General features: G+C 36.9%; 1 protein-coding gene across 6 annotated transcripts; it reads right to left on the minus strand.

Annotated features, from left to right (window-relative positions):
- Nucleotides 1-1,503: 1,503 nt before the first annotated feature.
- On the minus strand, nt 1,504-15,493 carry FOLT1 (folate transporter 1). Of its 6 annotated transcripts, none has more exons than XM_010256394.3 (11): nt 15,020-15,479; nt 14,802-14,878; nt 9,417-9,493; nt 8,632-8,725; nt 8,291-8,384; nt 7,230-7,303; nt 5,641-5,751; nt 2,951-3,022; nt 2,845-2,865; nt 2,544-2,611; nt 1,504-1,751 (listed from the first exon to the last, which is right to left on the minus strand). In XM_010256394.3, exons 1-11 carry the CDS (start codon nt 15,138-15,140, stop codon nt 1,619-1,621), a joined length of 942 nt encoding a protein of 313 aa, XP_010254696.1. In that variant the 5' UTR covers nt 15,141-15,479; the 3' UTR covers nt 1,504-1,618. The 6 variants fall into 6 exon arrangements, 4 of the variants coding, with proteins under 4 accessions (XP_010254696.1, XP_010254695.1, XP_088744081.1 ...); XM_010256393.3 differs by having other exon boundaries at nt 5,641-5,754; XM_088887955.1 differs by lacking the exon at nt 2,951-3,022 and having other exon boundaries at nt 15,020-15,490.
- Nucleotides 15,494-20,414: the final 4,921 nt, after the last annotated feature.

Consider the following 20,414-nt stretch of genomic DNA (forward strand, 5'->3'; position numbering starts at 1 on the left):
TCGACTTGGAGGCCTTACAGTTTGAGCCTTAGGGTCATTTTTCAGGAGGGGGAATTTGGGGAAATGTTCTTAAGAAATTCTATTTCGTGATTCCTGCAATGCCATTTTCCATGACAACTAAATTTTTGATTGCCATGAAAGTCGGACCAAAGGCATTACCCAATACCCACTACTTTATTTTTTCACTCCTTTTCTCAGAAATCAAACGCAGCTATTTCCTAGGATACTGAATCATTGATTGCCTGTTTGAATATCTGGAAACCAGCTAAAAACATCAAAATGATCGACTTGGAGGCCTTACAGTTTGAGCCTTGGGGTCATTTTTCAGGAGGGGGAATTTGGGGAAATGTTCTTAAGAAATTCTATTTCGTGGTTCCTGCAATGCCATTTTCCATGGCAACTAAATTTTTGATTGCCATGAAGGTCGGACCAAAGGCATTACCCAATACCCACTACTTTATTTTTTCACTCCTTTTCTCAGAAATCAAACGCAGCTATTTCCTAGGATATTGAATCATTGATTGCCTGTATGAATATCTGGAAACCAGCTAAAAACATCAAAATGATCGACTTGGAGGCCTTACTGTTTGAGCCTTGGGGTCATTTTTCAGGAGGGGGAATTTGGGGAAATGTTCTTAAGAAATTCTATTTCGTGATTCCTGCAATGCCATTTTCCATGACAACTAAATTTTTGATTGCCATGAAAGTCGGACCAAAGGCATTACCCAATACCCACTACTTTATTTTTTCACTCCTTTTCTCAGAAATCAAACGCAGCTATTTCCTAGGATATTGAATCATTGATTGCCTGTTTGAATATCTGGAAACCAGCTAAAAACATCAAAATGATCGACTTGGAGGCCTTACAGTTTGAGCCTTAGGGTCATTTTTCAGGAGGGAATTTGGGGAAATGTTCTTAAGAAATTCTATTTCGTGGTTCCTGCAATGCCATTTTCCTTGACAACTAAATTTTTGATTGCCATGAAAGTCGGACCAAAGGCATTACCCAATACCCACTACTTTATTTTTTCACTCCTTTTCTCAGAAATCAAACGCAGCTATTTCCTAGGATATTGAGTCATTGATTGCCTGTGAATATCTGGAAACCAGCTAAAAACATCAAAATGATCGACTTGGGGGCCTTACAGTTTGAGCCTTAAGGTCATTTTTCAGGAGGGGGAATTTGGGGAAATGTTCTTAAGAAATTCTATTTCGTAATTCCTGCAATGCCATTTTCCCTGGCAACTAAATTTTTGATTGGTCAAATCTCTTCCGATATTGTCTGTTATAATATTTAATGTGGTGGAACATTTAGGCTATGTTTGGTTTGAAGAAAAATGCAGAGAAAGGAAAGGAAAGGTAGAGAAACCTTTACAAACCTTGTATAAGTTTCCCTGTCTTTCCCTTCCTTTCCCTACCTTTTCCTTCCAACCAAACATAGCTTTAAAGGTTTAGGGATTCCCCGACTTTTTACAAATTACCCTTCGCCCTTAAGATGACTGCTGACTGAAAAGTAATATATTAAGATATCAATTAATTTTTCTTGATAAATAATTAGATATTATAATCTGCAACTACTACCAAAATTTTTTAGTGAGGAATACAGAAAAAGAGCTTTTCACTTGTTCTCTCTTGACGGTCTTAGTAGGTTAAGGACATTCTCGTAAACAACAAATGTTATAGAGGAAGCAGGGACGTTTTTAAGTAGATGCGATGTGATACCCTTGTAAAACCCACGTAGCCCCTCAAACCTGCATGGTCAAGGGAAAAATAGTATTAGAAAAAGTGAGGTAAAGAGAATATAATGGTGACGACTGGCTAATGTAACATTTAATATTCTTTATTGATGCAACGTAAAATTGTTGAATTTAGAGTACTAGAACAACAACAAAATAAACACACAAATAAAACTCCATTTCCTCCTGAAAAGGTCTGTCTTCGCATCCATGGATGACTTAATGGTCCAGTTTGGGTTTTCCAAAAATTTTTTATATTTGCTTGATTGCTTCGCAAGCCACAGACAGGTCAAAACTGCACTGTAGCGGGGTTTGTGACCTGCTTGGTTCTGGTTCAGACACACCAAATGACATAAAAATTGCAAGCCTTTAAAAATAATGAACAATCAAATCACTTTGTCACTAAAAATGGAACAGGAGTTGCATGACGCCACTAAGGTTTCACTCTCTTAAACAAAGGAAACTCCTTTTGGGTCACGACAGTCGGGGCGGAAACTTAATTCCTAAGTATAAACATGACATGGAAAACAAACAGATAAATTGGAGTGGAAAATAGTATGCGTGCAGGCATGTATAACACGTGCACATTCATCTCTGGGTCTGTGTGTGAGAAAGGAGATCTTAGCCCAGATAATTAACTTCTGTCACACCATTTAGGTCGTCCAATTTCTATCTCCAGGTGTTGTCAATCCAACCATGGATTAGATGAAACTCCATCCCACTTGTGGTAAAAATATCTTCTTTTATCTATCAAAGAGCAACAAGATAGATTAATAAGATGTTAACTCGAGGAAGAAAAGAACTAACCGTACAGTTTCCTTTACAACATGCCAGCTATCAAGATATCTAGGAATTCCAGCATTGCTAGGGCGTTGCTGCAGAAAACAAGTGATATGCTTATCAAATGCACACCTCGAGAATAGAGAGAGAAGCAAACAATATATGCAGTTACTTTTGAAAAACAAAAAACAAGACATGCAGTGACAAGAGAACTTTTAAGGTCAAATAATGGTATTGGGTTGTCATCTTGAACCTACCAGTTCACAACATGCTCTCCTACTTACCATAAATAAATTAACTGATATAGAAAGGAAGGACATTTGATTACCTGTAGTCGTGCTCGAATGACCTGACATAAATGAAGAAAAGGTGAGTTACTCATTTGTTACACTGAACATGACCATTGTATAGTTGTACACAAACAGATTGCTGACCAGATATGGGTATGTCAGAAGAATGGCAGCAAGTTTAGATGATGCCCCCAGAACAGCATAATCAACTGAGTTCTGTGAAAACAAATAAATATTTGACTTATTCAACACATAGAATAGATCGAACAGTAAATGCTTAACTAGAAGTCTAGAAGTTTGGAAAGCCATCATATTCAATTACTCATCCATAACTTTAGTCATTCAGTTGTAGGTGTACGATATTTCAGCTTAACATGCAACCAAGGAAACAGTTTTCAAACATGGCACTGGATTTCAGGGTCCACATCAGCAGCAGCAGCAGCAGCAAATATAAGCCAGGCTTAATTTCTTGTGAAATCTGAAATCTATATCTAATATGTTCATCAGAGGATAATACTAAACCCACATCCACAGGTTACAAGGTAATTATTTTTGCTTACTAATGTGGTTACAAGTGAAGCTTACCCCAATGAAGTTCAGGCCATGGTCCTAAAAATGCCATTGACCCAGGCAGTCAGACTGTTTGACCTGAGAACCAGTCACATTACTGGTTTCTCTCATCACACAGATCACTTTTTCACAAAAAAACAAAAAACAAAAAACAAAAACCTGTTGATTTGGTCAAAGAATCACTGACCCAGATGGTCAAACCATTGAAACATTTGACCTGGGCTGCAGTTCATGAGCTCACTTAAATTAAATCAAATATAATTTTTTATTTGAAAAACTATCACCATTGTCATATCTCATCAAATCAACTTCATTTTTTTTTTCAAAATTTACAAAAAAGATGACAATATTGTCATCTCAACAAACCCTGCTATTATTTTTCAATACTTTTCTGTTTCAGAATTTGAGATGCTTCTCTTCGGTCTCTCTCTCTCTCTCTCCTGTCACCCCGGCACTAAAACTGTAAAACATTTAACTCTATTTTTAAATATTATTTATGTATATATATATTTATTAACTTATTTATGGAATTGCGGGTCAACCCATTCGATCTGAACAGTTGAACCGCTGACCCGGAAACCAAAGGGGAAAACAATTCCATTTCCAAGTTGGTTTTTAAAACATTTTTCAGACAACTTTCAATCAGAAGAGTTGTTTGCTAAACATAAGGAGCAGGAAATTGTGCCAGAAATTTATAATCAAGGTTCAAAGTATTGATACGATACGCCCGAGACGGGGCGTATCGTATCGTATCTTTTGGTCTCGATACACCTATTTACAGGTGTTTCGGGACCCCCATTTATTTCAATAAAAAACACTTACAAACATCTCTAAAAATCAAATTTTGAAAAAAAAAACTAAAAAAAACATTGAGCGCTTGGTTTTTAGTACTGATACACCCCTGTCGATACACAGGGGCATATCGATACTTTGAACCTTGTTTATAATCTATTATCATGAAAAAGATGAAGGTATAGGGTGCTAGGAATCAATTCTCTTATTTGCAGGGTAGTTAGTTCAAGCAGAGGGCTCTTGGGAAGCTGTCTTTTGACTGAGATTTTAGGGATATTTCTGTGATGCATGGATAATGTTATTGGAGAGGGATAATGAACTTCTATCACAAGTAATGCCAGACCCACCCAAAGCACTTACCTTGTTAGTTTAACACTGCTTAAGCTTAACAGCCAATAGGTGTCAAACAGAATAAAGATAAGAGTGAGAGATGAAAAGACTAAATTGATGTACATAATATTAAAAAACGGCCATTACCCAAGCACCTAGAATAATCTTATTGGAAAGGGATAATGAACTTCTATCACAAGTTATTCCAGACCCACCTAAAACAGCAGCTAATTGGGGCAGTTCTAAGGAGTTTGATCCAGCTGGAATTAGGCTCACAAAGTGCTTATCTTGTTAATTTAACACTGCTTAAATTTAACAGCCAATAGGGGTCAAGCAGTATAAAGAAATTAAGGCTATGTTTGGTTTGAAGGAAAAGGTAGGGAAAGGAAGGGAAAAACAGGGAAATCATAAAAGATTTGTAAAGGTCTCCCTACCTTTCCTTTCCTTTCCCTACATTTTCCTTCAAACTAAACATAGCCTAAGGGAAACAGTTTGTAATGAAGAGAAGATGGTGGGCCTTGGTGCAATGGCTGGGTTGCTCCATTGTGACCTGGATGACCAGGGTTCAAATCTTGGAAACAACCTCTCCGTATGTGCAGGGGTAAGGCTGCATAAATCTGTCCCTCCCCAGACTCCACATTGGCAGGAGCCTCTCATGCACTGGGCTGCCCTTTTTGTTTGTGATGAAGAGAAGATAAGAGTGAGCGACGAGAAGACTAAATTGATGTACATAATATTAAAGAACAGCCATTACCCAACCACCTAGAATAAAGATAGAAGCATAAAATCTAATCAAGTTGGTACCTAGAGACAGGTTCAACACCTTCAAGCTTGAAATCAGCACCAAACCATAAATACTTGAAGAACAACTTTCGTTCCACTCTTAAGTGGATTCAGCAGTTTAGTTCCTCCTCTTCCATTCTATCTAAGATCAATCTTTTCTTATAGAATGATCAGGAAAGAAACCAAAAAAATAACTTTTTCCCTACTATCTGAACCTAGGTTCTTGATTTTCTTGGCCTCCTAGAAGCTCAAATTTGCACCAGGTCTTCATTCATTGGTATGAAATTCAAATTATGGTGTAGTCTAAACTAAACTTGTGAATATCCACCAATAAATCATTGATCAAAAAGAAGATTTACCAACAATTTATCACCAGTGGCATGTTTCTTTGTTCCTCCTTTACTCTTAAAATTAATAACAGCTTTACGAAGCTCCTCATAAGCAGTAAACTGAATGGCACCATGAGAAACCTGCTGAAACAATAAAAATGACAGTCAGTTGCACCACTAGAGGCAATAAGGAATACAAGATTCTTGTAAACTAAGAGAAAAGATTTTTCATGGATTTATTATTATTATTATTATTTTTAGGGGAGGGGTAGGTAAATGGGCTACACAACAGGGGGTAGCCCTCCCCCAAACCCCTAGCTCCCCAACCCAGGTGAAGACAGGAATCAATCCCAGGTCTCCACTACAACCAGCTAAAGACTTTACCAGCAAGCTTGCTGACACCTTCAGGTTACGATTGTCTTTTTTCCACTAGAAAGCATTCATTTTCTTTCAAAAACCCATATGAACCTTGATCAATGAGGTCAGGTCCACTGCAAATACTAAATATAAAATTGTTTCAACATCTGCTTGGTCAAATTGGTTTCCCAGTTTCTTTTGCATTTTTTGTTTTATGGATCAGTAGCAAAGTCAAGTAGGATTTATTTATTGATGTAAAAAACAAATCACAAGCCTGCTCCTAAAGGGTTTGGTAGTAGAGAACAGCCTCCAAATCTGAAAATTCGTATCAAGAAATATCATTTAAAGCAATAAATGAATTACCTCAGTACGGTGGTCCCCTAGTACAAAGCATGTTCTGAGTCTTCTGACACTTGACTCCCTTCTGGATAAACTGCCAGAAAGGAAACTGATCTATCTGGAAATCCATTTGAGCACACTGCACATCCTGGCAACGAAGGACACCCCCCTACCCCAAGGTTCCATAATCAATTTGCTATTTGTTTTCTTGATTTTTTCCAGGCCTAGATCTATTCCTCAAGATTTAATTATAGCCATCTGAAGTAAATCCATGTTTATTGTTTTACATCAATTAGTGAGAACGACAAGGAAAAGGAAAGTCAAAGGAAAACCCAAGGGGCATTTAAAGCAATAATAGATTTCTCTAACATAGGAAAAATGAAGAAGCCATATTTATTACATGACATATTTTAGGGTCATGTGGCCACAATGCACCCTTGTACTAGAATGGAAATAGTATCCAAAGAGGAAACTAACAACAAGAAAGGTAGAAACAATGTAACAACTAGCAAGTTATTACACTTAAGGCCCATTTTTCCAGGTGCACTTTGTCCAAGTTCCAACTTCAAAACTTCCTAAACTTCAATTTACTAGGGGTATGATTCCCCCATCTTTCTTGGACATGAATCACTTAGCATGCTTCTATTATTCCTGAATCCATGCATCTTTTATATCTAGACTCCATAGCATTCCCATCTGTGTTTTCTTGACATGAGTATCCATAAAGTATCTCCAACTTTAGCATCAATTACAGGAAAATATGGTTGCAATGCAGCAAAGGGATACACCACTCAAGGAGCATCATAGTTGTCAATATATAAAGGCTTATATACTTGAACTGAAGCAGAATGTATATGCCAAATGTCATGTAACATGATTCATGCTAGTACTTATCATTAGAGAGAGAGAGAGAGAGAGCTTACAAGCAAAAGGCCAGGCCCAAGTCCCTTGTAAAGTGCACGCCATCCTTCTTCTTTCAGTATGGTTCTTAAAGCATCTGACATGAGAGGGCATGTGCCACAAGAATTAGACATTAACCAATTGACGATAGCCCATAATACTGTTGGGCATTAGAACTTTTTGTTTTTTTGTTCTTCTTTTTTACCTTTACTTTGTGATGGTTTTAGACTAATGAGGTTTGGTTCTTCCATGTCTCAATACCCAAAACAATTGATGCAAATAGTGGAGAAAAGAGAAATAAACCATGAAAGAAGAAAAAAAGTTTTTCTGGTACAACAACGGCAATGTTGCAATCTTTGGCGGCGACTTGATAATTGATCCATTTGTGTTTTTTAAGAATTATTTCTAGTACCCCATTTTGTATAGTAAATAATAGTAAAGTTCCATTAAATTAAAATGATTACAAGATCGGTGAAGGGCTTTCACCACACTCAAAGTACAATCAATCTTCGAAATAAAAACAAAAGAAAAAAAAAAAGCAACCACCTACTTCCTTCATCATCCCTAAAATAAGCCATCCTATTCTACTATTATGAACGAACTAAACCCACATCTTCTGTTAAAGAAAGAGCCTTCTTTTGTGCTACATAAACCTAGTAGTTTTTCTTTTTCATTTTAAATGGGCATACCATTTAAGCTTCACTGGCCCTCATTTTATCAATCAAAATTATGCTATCCACAAATAATCAATGCTACTCAACCTCCAATTTTTTTTAGCAGAAGCCATGTTTTATATATATATATATATATATATCAGTAAGCATGTATTTTATTTAAATTTCAGATAGGAAACAGTTTATACAACTTGGTGATGGGAATGACCCAGTTCTCTTTACAGCAGAAACCATGTAATTACCAAGAAAAACAGTTTGATGTTTCTGATGTCTCAATGACCCAGTTCTCCTCTTTAATAAATTTCTAAGAATTGTGCATGTAAACAAACAAATACGCATATATCACATATGTATGTGGAAATATGTAGCTTTATCAAGCTAAAGTGCTAAACATAAAGTGTGGGGCATACCATGAAACCCAGAATATGGTCGAGTTTGGTGAAGAGGATTCTGAAGTTGCAACCTTGTTTTAACAAGCCAAATTGGATTTGTGCATAAACAGACCTGACAAAGCCATACAAATATGGGACTCAAAATATGCTACTTACAACATTAGTCAACTCCAAAGATATAGTACATAGGGTAGAAAAAAAAGCAGCCCATCAGGCATTCAATAGCAGATTTCAGCTGCTTAGCTAAAGTAGACAAGAATTTTGATACCACACGAGAAAAACTGAAAACATCCCTTGTTTGAATAGGGGAATCCAAGGGAATCCTGCCAATTCATTCCACAAGCAGTTGAAGTACTAACCAAAGCACCTGCTTCTGCAGCTGAAACAAGATGAAGACCAGCACTAAGCTTCTCCCCACTGCCTTTAGAGTACCTCTGTTTAGCATTATTATAACTACAGAGGAAAAAGCCTAAGTTATGAACTAGAAATAATGAAATAATAGCACCCAGGTCTTTTACATCCTCAGAGAAATCAAATTAGAAAATCAAAGTGCAAAATAGCTTACCATTCAATTTATTTAGTTTTAACCATAAACCAGAGAAAAATTCCTAATGGACTAAAATGAACCTACAAAATAGAATAATTTGGAACAATCGATTAACTGTTCTTTAAAATGGTTTGGGACTTATCATGTAAATTATAGGATGAACATCAGGTGCAGCTATGCACAAGATTCAAGCAAGAATCACATGTTAAGTATTCTAACCACAAGAATATCTCCTTTCCATGGAATTCTCATATAAATTTCTTCAATGATTTGATCATAAACATTCAAAAGCCTGCTGACTCAAATTTGTTCCATGATTATCACAATAAGTTGCTTGCGATCCACGCACCAACTTGTTTTAAACTCAATGCACAGACAAATAGGTAAAGGAATATACAAGTAATGTGGAAAAGGGAGTCACCCATTGAAAAAAAGGCACCCAGCAAACAATAAATAATGATTAGCAATAGGTTGCATAGAAATTCAATTGAATATCCCACTTTCTCTTGATGGCTAAACTAATGAGATCGTAATAATTGTATAAGGTATATAATCCTAGATCACTCTAGAAACTCAAAAGCACCAAAAAGCACTTACAAGAGGAAATATAAACCCCAAGAAACGGTTGAGCCAAGAACCGCTGGGTAGAAACCTGCATAGAGCCCCTTCAACCCCTGAAACATGCATTGGCATATTATGAGCCACAGAATCCAACAGTCCAACACGTTAACTAGGCAATAATTGGTAAATTGTAGTTTGAAAACTTCAAAAGATGATATGAAAATTTAATGATGATGGGAGTGCAAACCAGGTACACTTAGGATTGGAAATGTGACCTTCTCTAGTACCTTGGTTCAATAATCCATAACAAAGGAGAGTTTTTTTTTTGGATAAATATAACAAACAGTGGAGAGATTGAGGAGAATGTTGCACATAGAATTAGAGAAGGATGGCCAAAATGGAGGGGTGCATCCAGAGTTCTATGTGATAGGCAAACATCACTTAGATTAAAAGGAAAATACTATAAAACAGTTGTAAGGCCAGCCATGCTATACGGAGCAGGGTGTTGGGAAGTCAAGAAACATGTCCAAAATATGAATGTGGTAGAAATGCATATGCTAAGATGGATGAATGGAAAAACTAGAAAGGATAGGATCAGAAATGAAGTCATTTGAAGGAACCTAGAGTAACTCCAATAGGTAATAAAATGAAAGAAAGTAGACTAAGTTGGTTTGGCCATGTGCACAGAAGACCATCAACAGCACCCATAAGAAACTAATACTCTTGCCAGAAACTAAGAAATAGCGACGGGACAGTCTCCATTAGGGAGGCACCATTGCACCAGGTGTCTCGCCAGAAACTAATCCTCTTGCCATCCCCTAAATTTAGCCTAATCCCTTGGATAAAATGAGGATAAACCTTCTCAATTCCTTTCCAAACTGAGCAGCCAGCAGGCGAGGGTGCAGGTCCAGGGTCCCATCCATAGTTTCTAGTTTCAAACTTTTCCGCAATTATCCGCCTCCAGAGAGCTTGGGGGCTAGAATTAAAGAGCCACAACCATCTACCTAGGAGAGCAGTATTTACCTGCCTAAAATTTCTCACTCCTAAACCCCCCTGCTGAGACAGGTTTGCATATGGAATCCCACTTAACCTGATAGATCTTTTGTTCACCATCCTTCCCACACCAAAGGTACTTCCTTTCTAGCTTTTCCATCCTTTCAGCCACCTGTGTTGGGAAAGGAAACAGAGATAAAAAGTGGATAGGTAGATTTGCTAGGACACTTTTCAACAGAGTAATCTTAACTCCCTTGGACAAATACCTGGACTTCCAACCCCCCAACTTATTCTCTATCCTTTCAATCACTGGGTCCCAAATGGATTTGAAGTGACATTTTGCTCCAACTGGAAGACCCAGGAACCTGAAAGGGAGTTTTCCCACTTTACACCCAAGCTCCACAGCAAGATCCTGGATGTTATTGACCTCCCCAACTGGGATAATTTCACTTTTCTGAAAATTCACCCGTAATCCAGAGATCACCTTGAACCAAACCAGAATCATCCGAAGATTACTTAACTGCTCCTTTTCTGCCTGAACAAAGAACAAAGTATCATCTGCATACTGTAGTAAAGGGACCACGGTTCCTTCCTCTGCCACTCTAAAACCTTCCACACAACCTTCAGCCGCAGCTCTTTTAGCTAATCTAGCTAAAGCCTCCACCACACAGATAAACAGCAAGGGAGAGAGGGGGTCTTCCTGTTGAAGACCCCTCGAACTTCTAAAGAAACCAGAAGATGACCCATTCACAAGTACAGAAAACTTAGCAGTGGATATACACACTCTGACATAACTTCTCCATTTCTGGCCAAAGTTCATTTTCTGCAACACCAAGTCAAGAAACCTCCAGTTTACATGATCGTAAGCCTTCTCTAAGTCAATTTTGCATACCACCCCATTGCTGCCACTCCTTAACTTCGAGTCTACCAGCTCATTAGCAATAAGAACACCCTCCAGTAATAGTTGACTGGGCAAGAAAGCCCCCTGCACCTCTGAAATGATCTCAGGAAGTACCTTCCTCATTCTATTAGCAAGGGGTTTCGCCAGAATTTTGTAGAAACCTCCTACCAAACTTATGGATCTATAATCAGAAATACGCATCGGATTCTGAACCTTTGGAATCAAAGTTATAAACGTAGCATTTAAGCTATGCTCTAAGGATGCTCTTTCGTGGAAATCCGACATAGCCTTCATCACCTCTGGCTTTATGAAACTTCAACATTTCTTTTTTCTTTTTTGTTTTTTTGATCAATAACAACACTTTTATTAAAATAGATACGTAAGATACAACCAGAAACTCCAACATTTCTTGAAGAATAGCATTGTGAACCCATTGTGTCCAGGGGTCTTCTCTCCCTCTAGACTTTTAATAACCCCCCAAACTTCCTCTTCTGAGAAAGGTTTCTCTAAGTCTTCTCTTTGATTGTTGGAGAGAGCTTCAAACAAGCTCCCATTCAGACCTGGACGTACCGGCCACACCTCCTTATACAGGTTCTTGAAGAATTTCACCACCTCCCTTTTAATAGAAGATTCCTCCTCAATAATCCTGTCTCCCACCTGCAGCTTCTTCAAAGTATTCTCCCTTCTTCGACAATTAGCCACTGCATGGAAATACTTTGTATTTTTGTCTCCCACCTTCAGCCAAGAGATTTTAGCCCGTTGTCTCCATTTAATCTCTTCCTGATATGCTACTTTGTCAAAACACAATTTTAACTCAGTCCTAGCTGCCTTCTCTTCTTCAGATAGGTTCACCGGCTCTTCTTTCCTATCCAGTTCTACTGCCTTAAAATTGTTTTTCTTCCAGTCTAGAATTTTCTCTTTCAACATCTGTAGCTTCTTTGCAAGAATATGAGATCCTGAGCCTTCTACCTCAAAAGATAACCACCACTCCTTCAACTTCTCTTCAAACCCAGCCTCCTGAAACCACAAGTGTTCAAACCAAAAAGGACCTGGCTTCCTCCTCAGGCCCTCCCCCTAAGAAGAATAGGCCTATGATCAGACACAGGTCTTGGTAGGGCTTCCTGAAACAAGTTAGGGAAACTTTCCTCCCACTCCGTTGACACCAAAAATCTGTCAAGCTGAACTAAAGTAGGATCGCCTTGGTTATTAGTCCAAGTGAACTTAGCACCAGACAACAGCAAGTCCACCAGACCATGTCTGTAAACAAACTCACCAAAAGACCGCATCCCCGTAGTCCTTCTCACACCTCTACTTTTCTCCTGTGGGAATCTTATAATGTTAAAATCTCCGCCTATACACCAGGGAATATTACCCCTACTCCTTATTCTGCCCAGCTCCTCCCAGAAGTTCTGCCTTTCAGCATCATCATTTGGGCCATACACCCCAGTAATTGTCCCCTTGAAATCTCCTGTCCCTACAACTTCAATGGAGACCGAGTAATTTCCAACCATGGAGTCACTGATCGTGACAGTATTGGAATTCCATACTACTAGAGTTCCCCCTGCTGTTCCTGAAGCATTTAAACATCTTCACCTGCATTGTCCATCCCCAATTATTTTGTCTAGACCCAACTTGAAATAATTTACCCAAACTCCTTATTAAGTGATGATTGACTTAGATAAGGAGTTTTCATCCTTCTATCCTTGATCAATAGCCTTACCAATGCCTGCAGAGGTGGTGATCACGTGACACTATCACAAAATCCAATCAACAACTATTTTTGATAAAAAAATATAATGTTAACCATTGTTCAAAATATCGATACGCCCGATACGCCGGTAGGGGCGTATCGAGCAAATCGATACCTTTTTTTTTTACTTTTTTTATCTTTTTCAAAACCGGTTCAAGGGGGCCGGTTTAGAGCTCCTCCACCCCCTGAACCGGTCAGACCCCGACACACCCACTGTAGGGGCGTATCGGAGAGGTCCCAGAACGATACGTATCGGCCAATATGGGCTGATACGTGTCAATACTTTGAACCTTGATATTAACCAAAAAAATTAGGTGGGGTCATATGCCAAGTAATGTGGACATAACTAATCCTTGGTCTGGTTGACCTAGACCCCCATGAGCCTTTGATCAGGATTCATTTCAGGTCAGTGTCAAGTCATGTGGGTGCAACTAATCCTTAATGTGGTCAACCTGGGAACCCATAAGCCTTTAATCAGTAATAGTTCCAATTCTAATCTTCAAACATGTAGCCAAGAAAGCTTTCAATCACTGTCATTTGAGTATCAAGCAGTTAACGTTGAGAAGTTGGGGTTCTTCTCAGGATAGGTTCAATAACCAAACTAATTCCAAATAGCATTAGTGATAGAAAGTAATGTTAACCAAATAGATTCAATGCTATAATTAACTAAATCACAATGTACCACTGGTCACAACAGAATACTTGTTAATTACAAAGAAAGCATTGAACTCCATTGATTGAAAATGAACACTAATAGCTCTTAACTGCTACTATGGAGGAAAAAATTCTAAAAATCCAAGAAGTAGAAAGCAATAAGGCTAGAAATCTAGGAAACAAAAAAAAAAAAGGATCTTGTTGAGAAGTTAGATTCAGGGGTACCTTGCAGCGGGAAATTCTATTTTTACTATAGATGACATTGAGAGAACTCCTTTGGCAACTCAATCTCTATAATAAACCCAGCTTTAATGGCTCAGATTTTATCTTGGCTAGCCCAGCCTTTGATTATTTATTAATCTTTATTAAAGAATGACAACCTCATGCACTGGGCTGCCCTTTTAGCCATTTATTGCCTAATCTTTTTCTCTAAAATCAATAGTTGTGTTAATCTTAACATTGATGGCTAAGGTTCAGTCTAACTCAACTGTTAAATCTTTATCACGTTTCATTCTACTTTTCAATTTTCACGTGAATAAGTTAGCACTTAATGCATCTAAATTATCTAATGCAAAAACCTCTACGCTGTTTGTCTTTAAATATTGACCAGGTAAAATTGCAATTGCTTGAAAATGCAAGATATAGCTTGACTTTAAACTATAAACATCAAAAGGTCTTGCATGCAATAATTTTAGATGTAAGCAGCCCTAGCATTCGACTCCCTATGGACCAAAGTAGTAATGTTTACCTGAGTATTTCCACTTTCCAACAATTTATAAGACATCATGTTCAGAAAAAAGAGAATTCGGTTATATAATGCTTAACATAGATTTCCAAAGTAGAGCCACTTAGGTATTTATCACTTGGGTGACTAAGAACACTAAAAATAATTTGAGGTACAGCAAGATTATTTGATGCCCTTGTACTTGGCAAACGTGAACTCAAATTTGATTAAGGATGCGATCTTACAATTCATTGACAACAAGCTGAAATATCTAGGATTTATATGTTTATCTAACTGAATTCAGTATAAATAACCAAACCTGAATACGGAAGGCTTACATAAACCCTAAAATCAAGAAGGGAGATAACGGAAAAATGCAAAACAGGGAAAAGAACTAACCTCCGTTCGAGCTATCGTGAAGATTGCATGTCCAGTATTCTTGTATAGTGGCAGTCCGGTGACTTGGCCATCGTTAACTAATAATTAATTAAACAATCAACAGGGGGAAAAAAGGAAGTGAGAACATCGATCACGAACTCACAGAATTGGAACACGAATCCTCATGAGTAAATTCAAACTACAAATTAAAACATAAAGGTAAGCAAGAGGTAATAAACCTTGAAACCTTGTACGGACGACGTCGAGGGGATACAGAGCAGCTACAGTGGCGAATCCAGCAACAGCACCTGCCGTCGCGTTCTCCCATTGCCACTGTCCTCTATCTAACGCACCGGACATTTGCCTCCCGCACACTGACGCGGGCGCGTGTGCGTGTGCGTGTACAGAACAGAGACACAGTAGAGGGAGGGAGCTGATGTTTCCCCGCGAAATTTGAGGAAGGAAACATGCAGTGAAGACTGAAGATTTTGGTATCTCGTGGGACACCGTCTTAAAATAGGTGGTATCAATGGATGTAAGATCTTCTGTCGTAGATACGAGCTTTTCTATTATGGATGCTCAATGAACGGACAGATGATTGAGATTTGTGTGGCACAACCAACGTTCTCTCTCAAGTCTCAAGCGTCAAGCCCCACGTTTGGGAGGACTGAATCCGATTTCCGTTTGGGAGGGCAAAGTTACAGGACGTTCCCACTTACGATTATACTCTTAATCCTACTCTTCAGGGGCGGTGCAACTTGGACTAAAGCGGGTTAGAGACAACAGAGGCCCAACCCAAAAACCTGACTCCAGCGCAAGCCCAGCTTTGAGCAGTAAGCCTGTAACCTGATAATCTAATATGAAATTATGAACAATTAATATTTCGCGTATGGTAGACATAATAAACCAAAATCTCCTATCAATCTCTTACGATTGCTACATTAAAGCTTATACGGGTCCCGCCAACTCATGTTTAAAACTTTAAATGAATTTGGGACGAAGGTACAATTCATCATCATGATCATCTAAGTCTCATGTTTAAAATTTTAATGCTATGTTTGGTTTGAAGGAAAAAGTAGAGAAAAGAAAAGAAAGGAAAACCTTTACAAATCTCTACCTTTCCTTACTTTTTCCTTCAAACTAAACACAGCCTAAATGAATTTGGGACGAAGGTACAATTGCTATATGAATCCATCTAAGTCTCATCTCAATCATATGGGTCGGTTACAGGAATCTTGTTTCATCATTCTGTTATATTCAATGCTATATCAATTATTAAATTATGGATAATTAAGGTATAAATAAAAAAAAAAACAGCTAATATCCATTCAATTAGAATCTCTATCTTGTATTTGTAAAATATAGTATGGAAACACAAGTAAAAAGCATGTTTTTGAAACCACAAGTTCAAGAACATTTTGATAGATTCAAATTTGTACTAGAAAAAGATTGATGTGTACCCTACCATCAATGACATGCATTATGTTTTTTTTTTTTCCTGTTTTGTTTTATGCCAAAAAGTAGCAAAAATTGTGCATGTTGGACATGAACTCACAGTGGTTCTTGAAACCAATTTGCCTGCTCTTCCAAGGCAGTCTAGAGCATCTCAGAAAACAATCTTATTCAAATCATTAGAAAACTTTTAACAAGTATTTATGGAAATGACAAATTATCTTCTAAAATTTTATGTAATAATTAACCATATAAAATTCCATAAATACTGTTTTAAGAATTGAAAATCATAAAAACAATCACAAATAGCTCAGAAACAATTATGATATGTGTATCAATGAAAAAACACTTGGGCTGTGTTTGGCTGCAGTGCAAATAAATTTGTATTGATGCAAAACTATGGCAATGCAAATGGTTTGATTGTAAATTCTGACCTATTTTTGTTTTAAATTTTAGTTTATTTTGTTTGATTGCAGTAAAAATAAAGTAAATTAAGACATGAAATAGAATAAGGTAACAAAATTAAATGAGAATTTGCATTTTCTTCATTTGTACTCCCATGCATTTGTACTAATACAAATAAAATTGCATTGCAACCAAACACAGCCTTGGGTTCAGTATGTATAATGTAATACCATGTATTTTGTATTCATAACCCTTGTATTTGCACAGTTGCACTGTACATGCAGGATTATTTTCACACTAAGGTCAACCATAGACCAACTCAATGTGTTGATACTAACCAGGGACTATCAATGGACTCTAAAAGCTCAAAAGTCGATCCAATCATGCCAGATTCACATCTTAAGACATGCATTTACTTAATGACTAGATCAGATGTAGATCTGACCCCGTCCAATCTGATTAAGATTTAAGCCCAGTTAAAATTTATTATACATGAATATATTTATATAAAGTTCATAAATAATAAATTTTATCACATACGTATAAGTTAAATGGTTTGATTATCATACTGGAAAGACATAATATTAGAAAAACTTGCAACCAATCAATGGGTGTCATAAAAGAGATGACCAATTATGTGGTATTCATCAAATTCATGGGAGTGCTTTGATTGGTCAAATATTTTCTCGATACCGTTTCTTTCTGGTGTCATAGATTTTTCCTAAGTTAAAAAGTAATTAATTTGTTTACAACTTTTAATTTTTTTTGACAATAAAAAGATATATATCATATTTTGGATCAGATTCATATTTAAATTTGAGTTGAAACTTTGTCAACCAAATTTATATATACATGCATGAATTTGCATTATGTTATTCATACAATACATATTGCATGTGAAAATAATACATAAAACATCATATTATAATAATATTTTACAATAAACCACCTTTATGTATAAGTGCAACAATGAGGCTCAGGGGGGGATTCCCCAAGACATTAACCCTAATTTAACCTACTATACATTCTTTTTAATCAAACCCTACTATACATTGGGTTGGCATTTTTCAACCCTGATCCTAACTCAACCTAACCTAATTTTTGGGGTTGCATGGAGTTAGGTTTAGGTTGGTCCAATCCAATGTCCTCCATATCGATTAATACCTTTTTGAAAAATTAAATTGCACAACTTTAATGCCGAGACATCTTTTTAACCATTGATACCTTTCTTCATGGACTTGTGATGGTATCACAAGGGATTTAAATGGTTTCTAACTTACTGGATTAAGAGAAAGCTCTGTGCAAAAGATGACAGAATTTTCTTTGCTATTTGGTGGCTTATGAAGGTCCTTAAGCAATGGGATTCTCTGCGGGCAAAAACCCTATGCATGCCATGAAAACAGGGGAATCCCATCACACATTGGGAATATCTTCCTATGAATTTAAGATAAATGTATGGGAAATATTCCCAATGTATGAATAGATTCTATGGAAGTAGAATTGTTATTTGCAAGAGATCGAGACTTGGTCCTTAAGGCTGCGTTTGAAATCAGTGTAAAACGTCATCGGTATAAAAATATATTAATGACGTTTTACACTGAACCATGAAAGTGACCGTTACTTTTTGAAAATGGCGATGTAAAGTTTTACATTGATAAAATCAATATAAAACTTTAGAACTGATGGTCCACTCAATCCAAACGAATGCAAAACTGAAACAGAGTGGAATTTTATATTGATAATAATTATACTTTTTTTTCAAATGCCTACAAAACCAAATCGATATAAATTTTACATAGCATCCAAATACAGCCTAAACACTGAAATTTCTTAAAAAACTTTCCCTAACTTTGTGTTTTGCTATTATTTTTGTATCAACCCAAACGTAGCCTTTGGGTACAAAAACAGGGTGTAGACACCTAAGAGGAGTTCCCATAGAGCATTCCTCGAGTCATTTTCACAGCACATCACAGTTTCCCATCGATAACAAAAACAAAATACATGTAGGGAGATAGTCCCAATGTAAGAATTAATATCGAATGTGCTGTAAGATTGGTGTGAAGGAGCAAATCGGGTCTCTATTCCCTAGACTATATTTGATGAGGTGGACACTGGACATTCACATGTAAACCAATGACATTTATATATTTCTGCAGTTGCAACTGCAACTTCAAAGTTTTCCATTTAAAACAACTTCATATCAAAATAATCCAATTCCCACACAAAAAAAAAGCCTAAAAATAAAAACTTTAATATAGTTAAGTAAAGGTGCAACGATGGAAAATGAAGACTTTCCACGAGGTTGGATGTAACTACACGGCAGTTGAATTAAAACGAAATCAATACATATGCATGCAACAGCTTAGAATCATCGTCACCGTCCAAAAATTAAGAAATAAATAAATAATTTTAATAGGCATATTCCGTAAAACCTAAGTGCTATTATCTCATTAGCCAACTGGATGGGAATTCGATCAACTGTCCAAATAATGCACCTAACATTTTTATTAATTATTATTACTTTAGGATTATATCCTTTCAAATTCCTGTTTTGCATCCACTAGACAAATTCTGATTCCGGTTCCCGGTTATTCTAGATGCTTAACTCTTAATCCTGACCTATATGATTAAAATATTAATTAATTAATATTAAAACAATAGTCGAAAATATATGAATTAAGAAACAGGTATATTTTAAAGATTCGCTTAAACTACAAGAAACTCTAAATTAACCAGTATATTGTGAAATAATTATTTAATAAATTGTCGCATATAATCTTGTTATATATAATATAATAATAAGATCTCTTTTTTTCTTTGGTTGGTTTGTTTCCATATTTATGAGCCGGCCGTGGATATGGGCCACGCAATTTATTTAATCGAGATGGTACAAAAGGCCACACCAAACTTTATACTATAAACAAACGTGTTTTTTGGGTAAGCGACGAAGCAACAAAACACGGAGATATGGTTGTTGCCTTAGCTTCTAAGACCTATCATGGGAAACAATAGATTATTTGATAAGTTGATGTGATTCTATGTAGTAAGTAGTAACCAACTAAGTTCTACGTTATTTAGTTGTGTCACCAGCGGCTTCAGTCCATTAATTTTCATTCTTTGATCCTTCATTTTTCAGTTGTTAGATCCTTTTATTAGGGTCGGTGACTTGGGGCCTACAATCCAACCCTCAAGCTGTAATACACTTGCGTTCCTGGTAACCTGCGTTGGATGTATGAAATCACCAGCGCCAGCTGCTAGCGGTTGCACCTTGTCCCTGTCTGAGTTGAATTCATGACAGGCGACAGCCCATCACCTATAACAGAATGTTTCAAAAATTCATCCGGAATTGGAATCTTTTACTCATTGGCTTTTGACCATTTAGTTTAAATGAATAGTCCGTTTTAATTTAAAAAATTAAAAAGCAATTAAAATAAAAAAGGTTAAAACTGTTGTTCGGGTCAAATGCGTTAATGATTCGACCGCCTGAATTAACGAATTATTAATCAAATCAACAGTTTTTAGTCAAGAAACAGGTTAAAAGTGAAATAGAATCCGTTGTCTGAATGGTTTCCAGGTTGAGTAATCCGGTTGCCTGGATCAACGACAGTTCAAAAACATTAAATATACATTGTGAACTGGTTTAGTGCCTGCTTAAGAGGGCTGAAGCGTATCAGCTTCTAACTTCCCAAGGTGGACTTCTAGCTTGCCTATAAATCATGTTTGGTGATAAATCCAGACAGCCCAAATTGGGGCAGACTGGTTCTTTGAATCCAATCC

This window comes from Nelumbo nucifera, chromosome 5 (genome assembly GCF_055504915.1).
Source record: "Nelumbo nucifera cultivar China Antique chromosome 5, China Antique-T2T, whole genome shotgun sequence".
Classification (NCBI taxonomy): domain Eukaryota; kingdom Viridiplantae; phylum Streptophyta; class Magnoliopsida; order Proteales; family Nelumbonaceae; genus Nelumbo; species Nelumbo nucifera.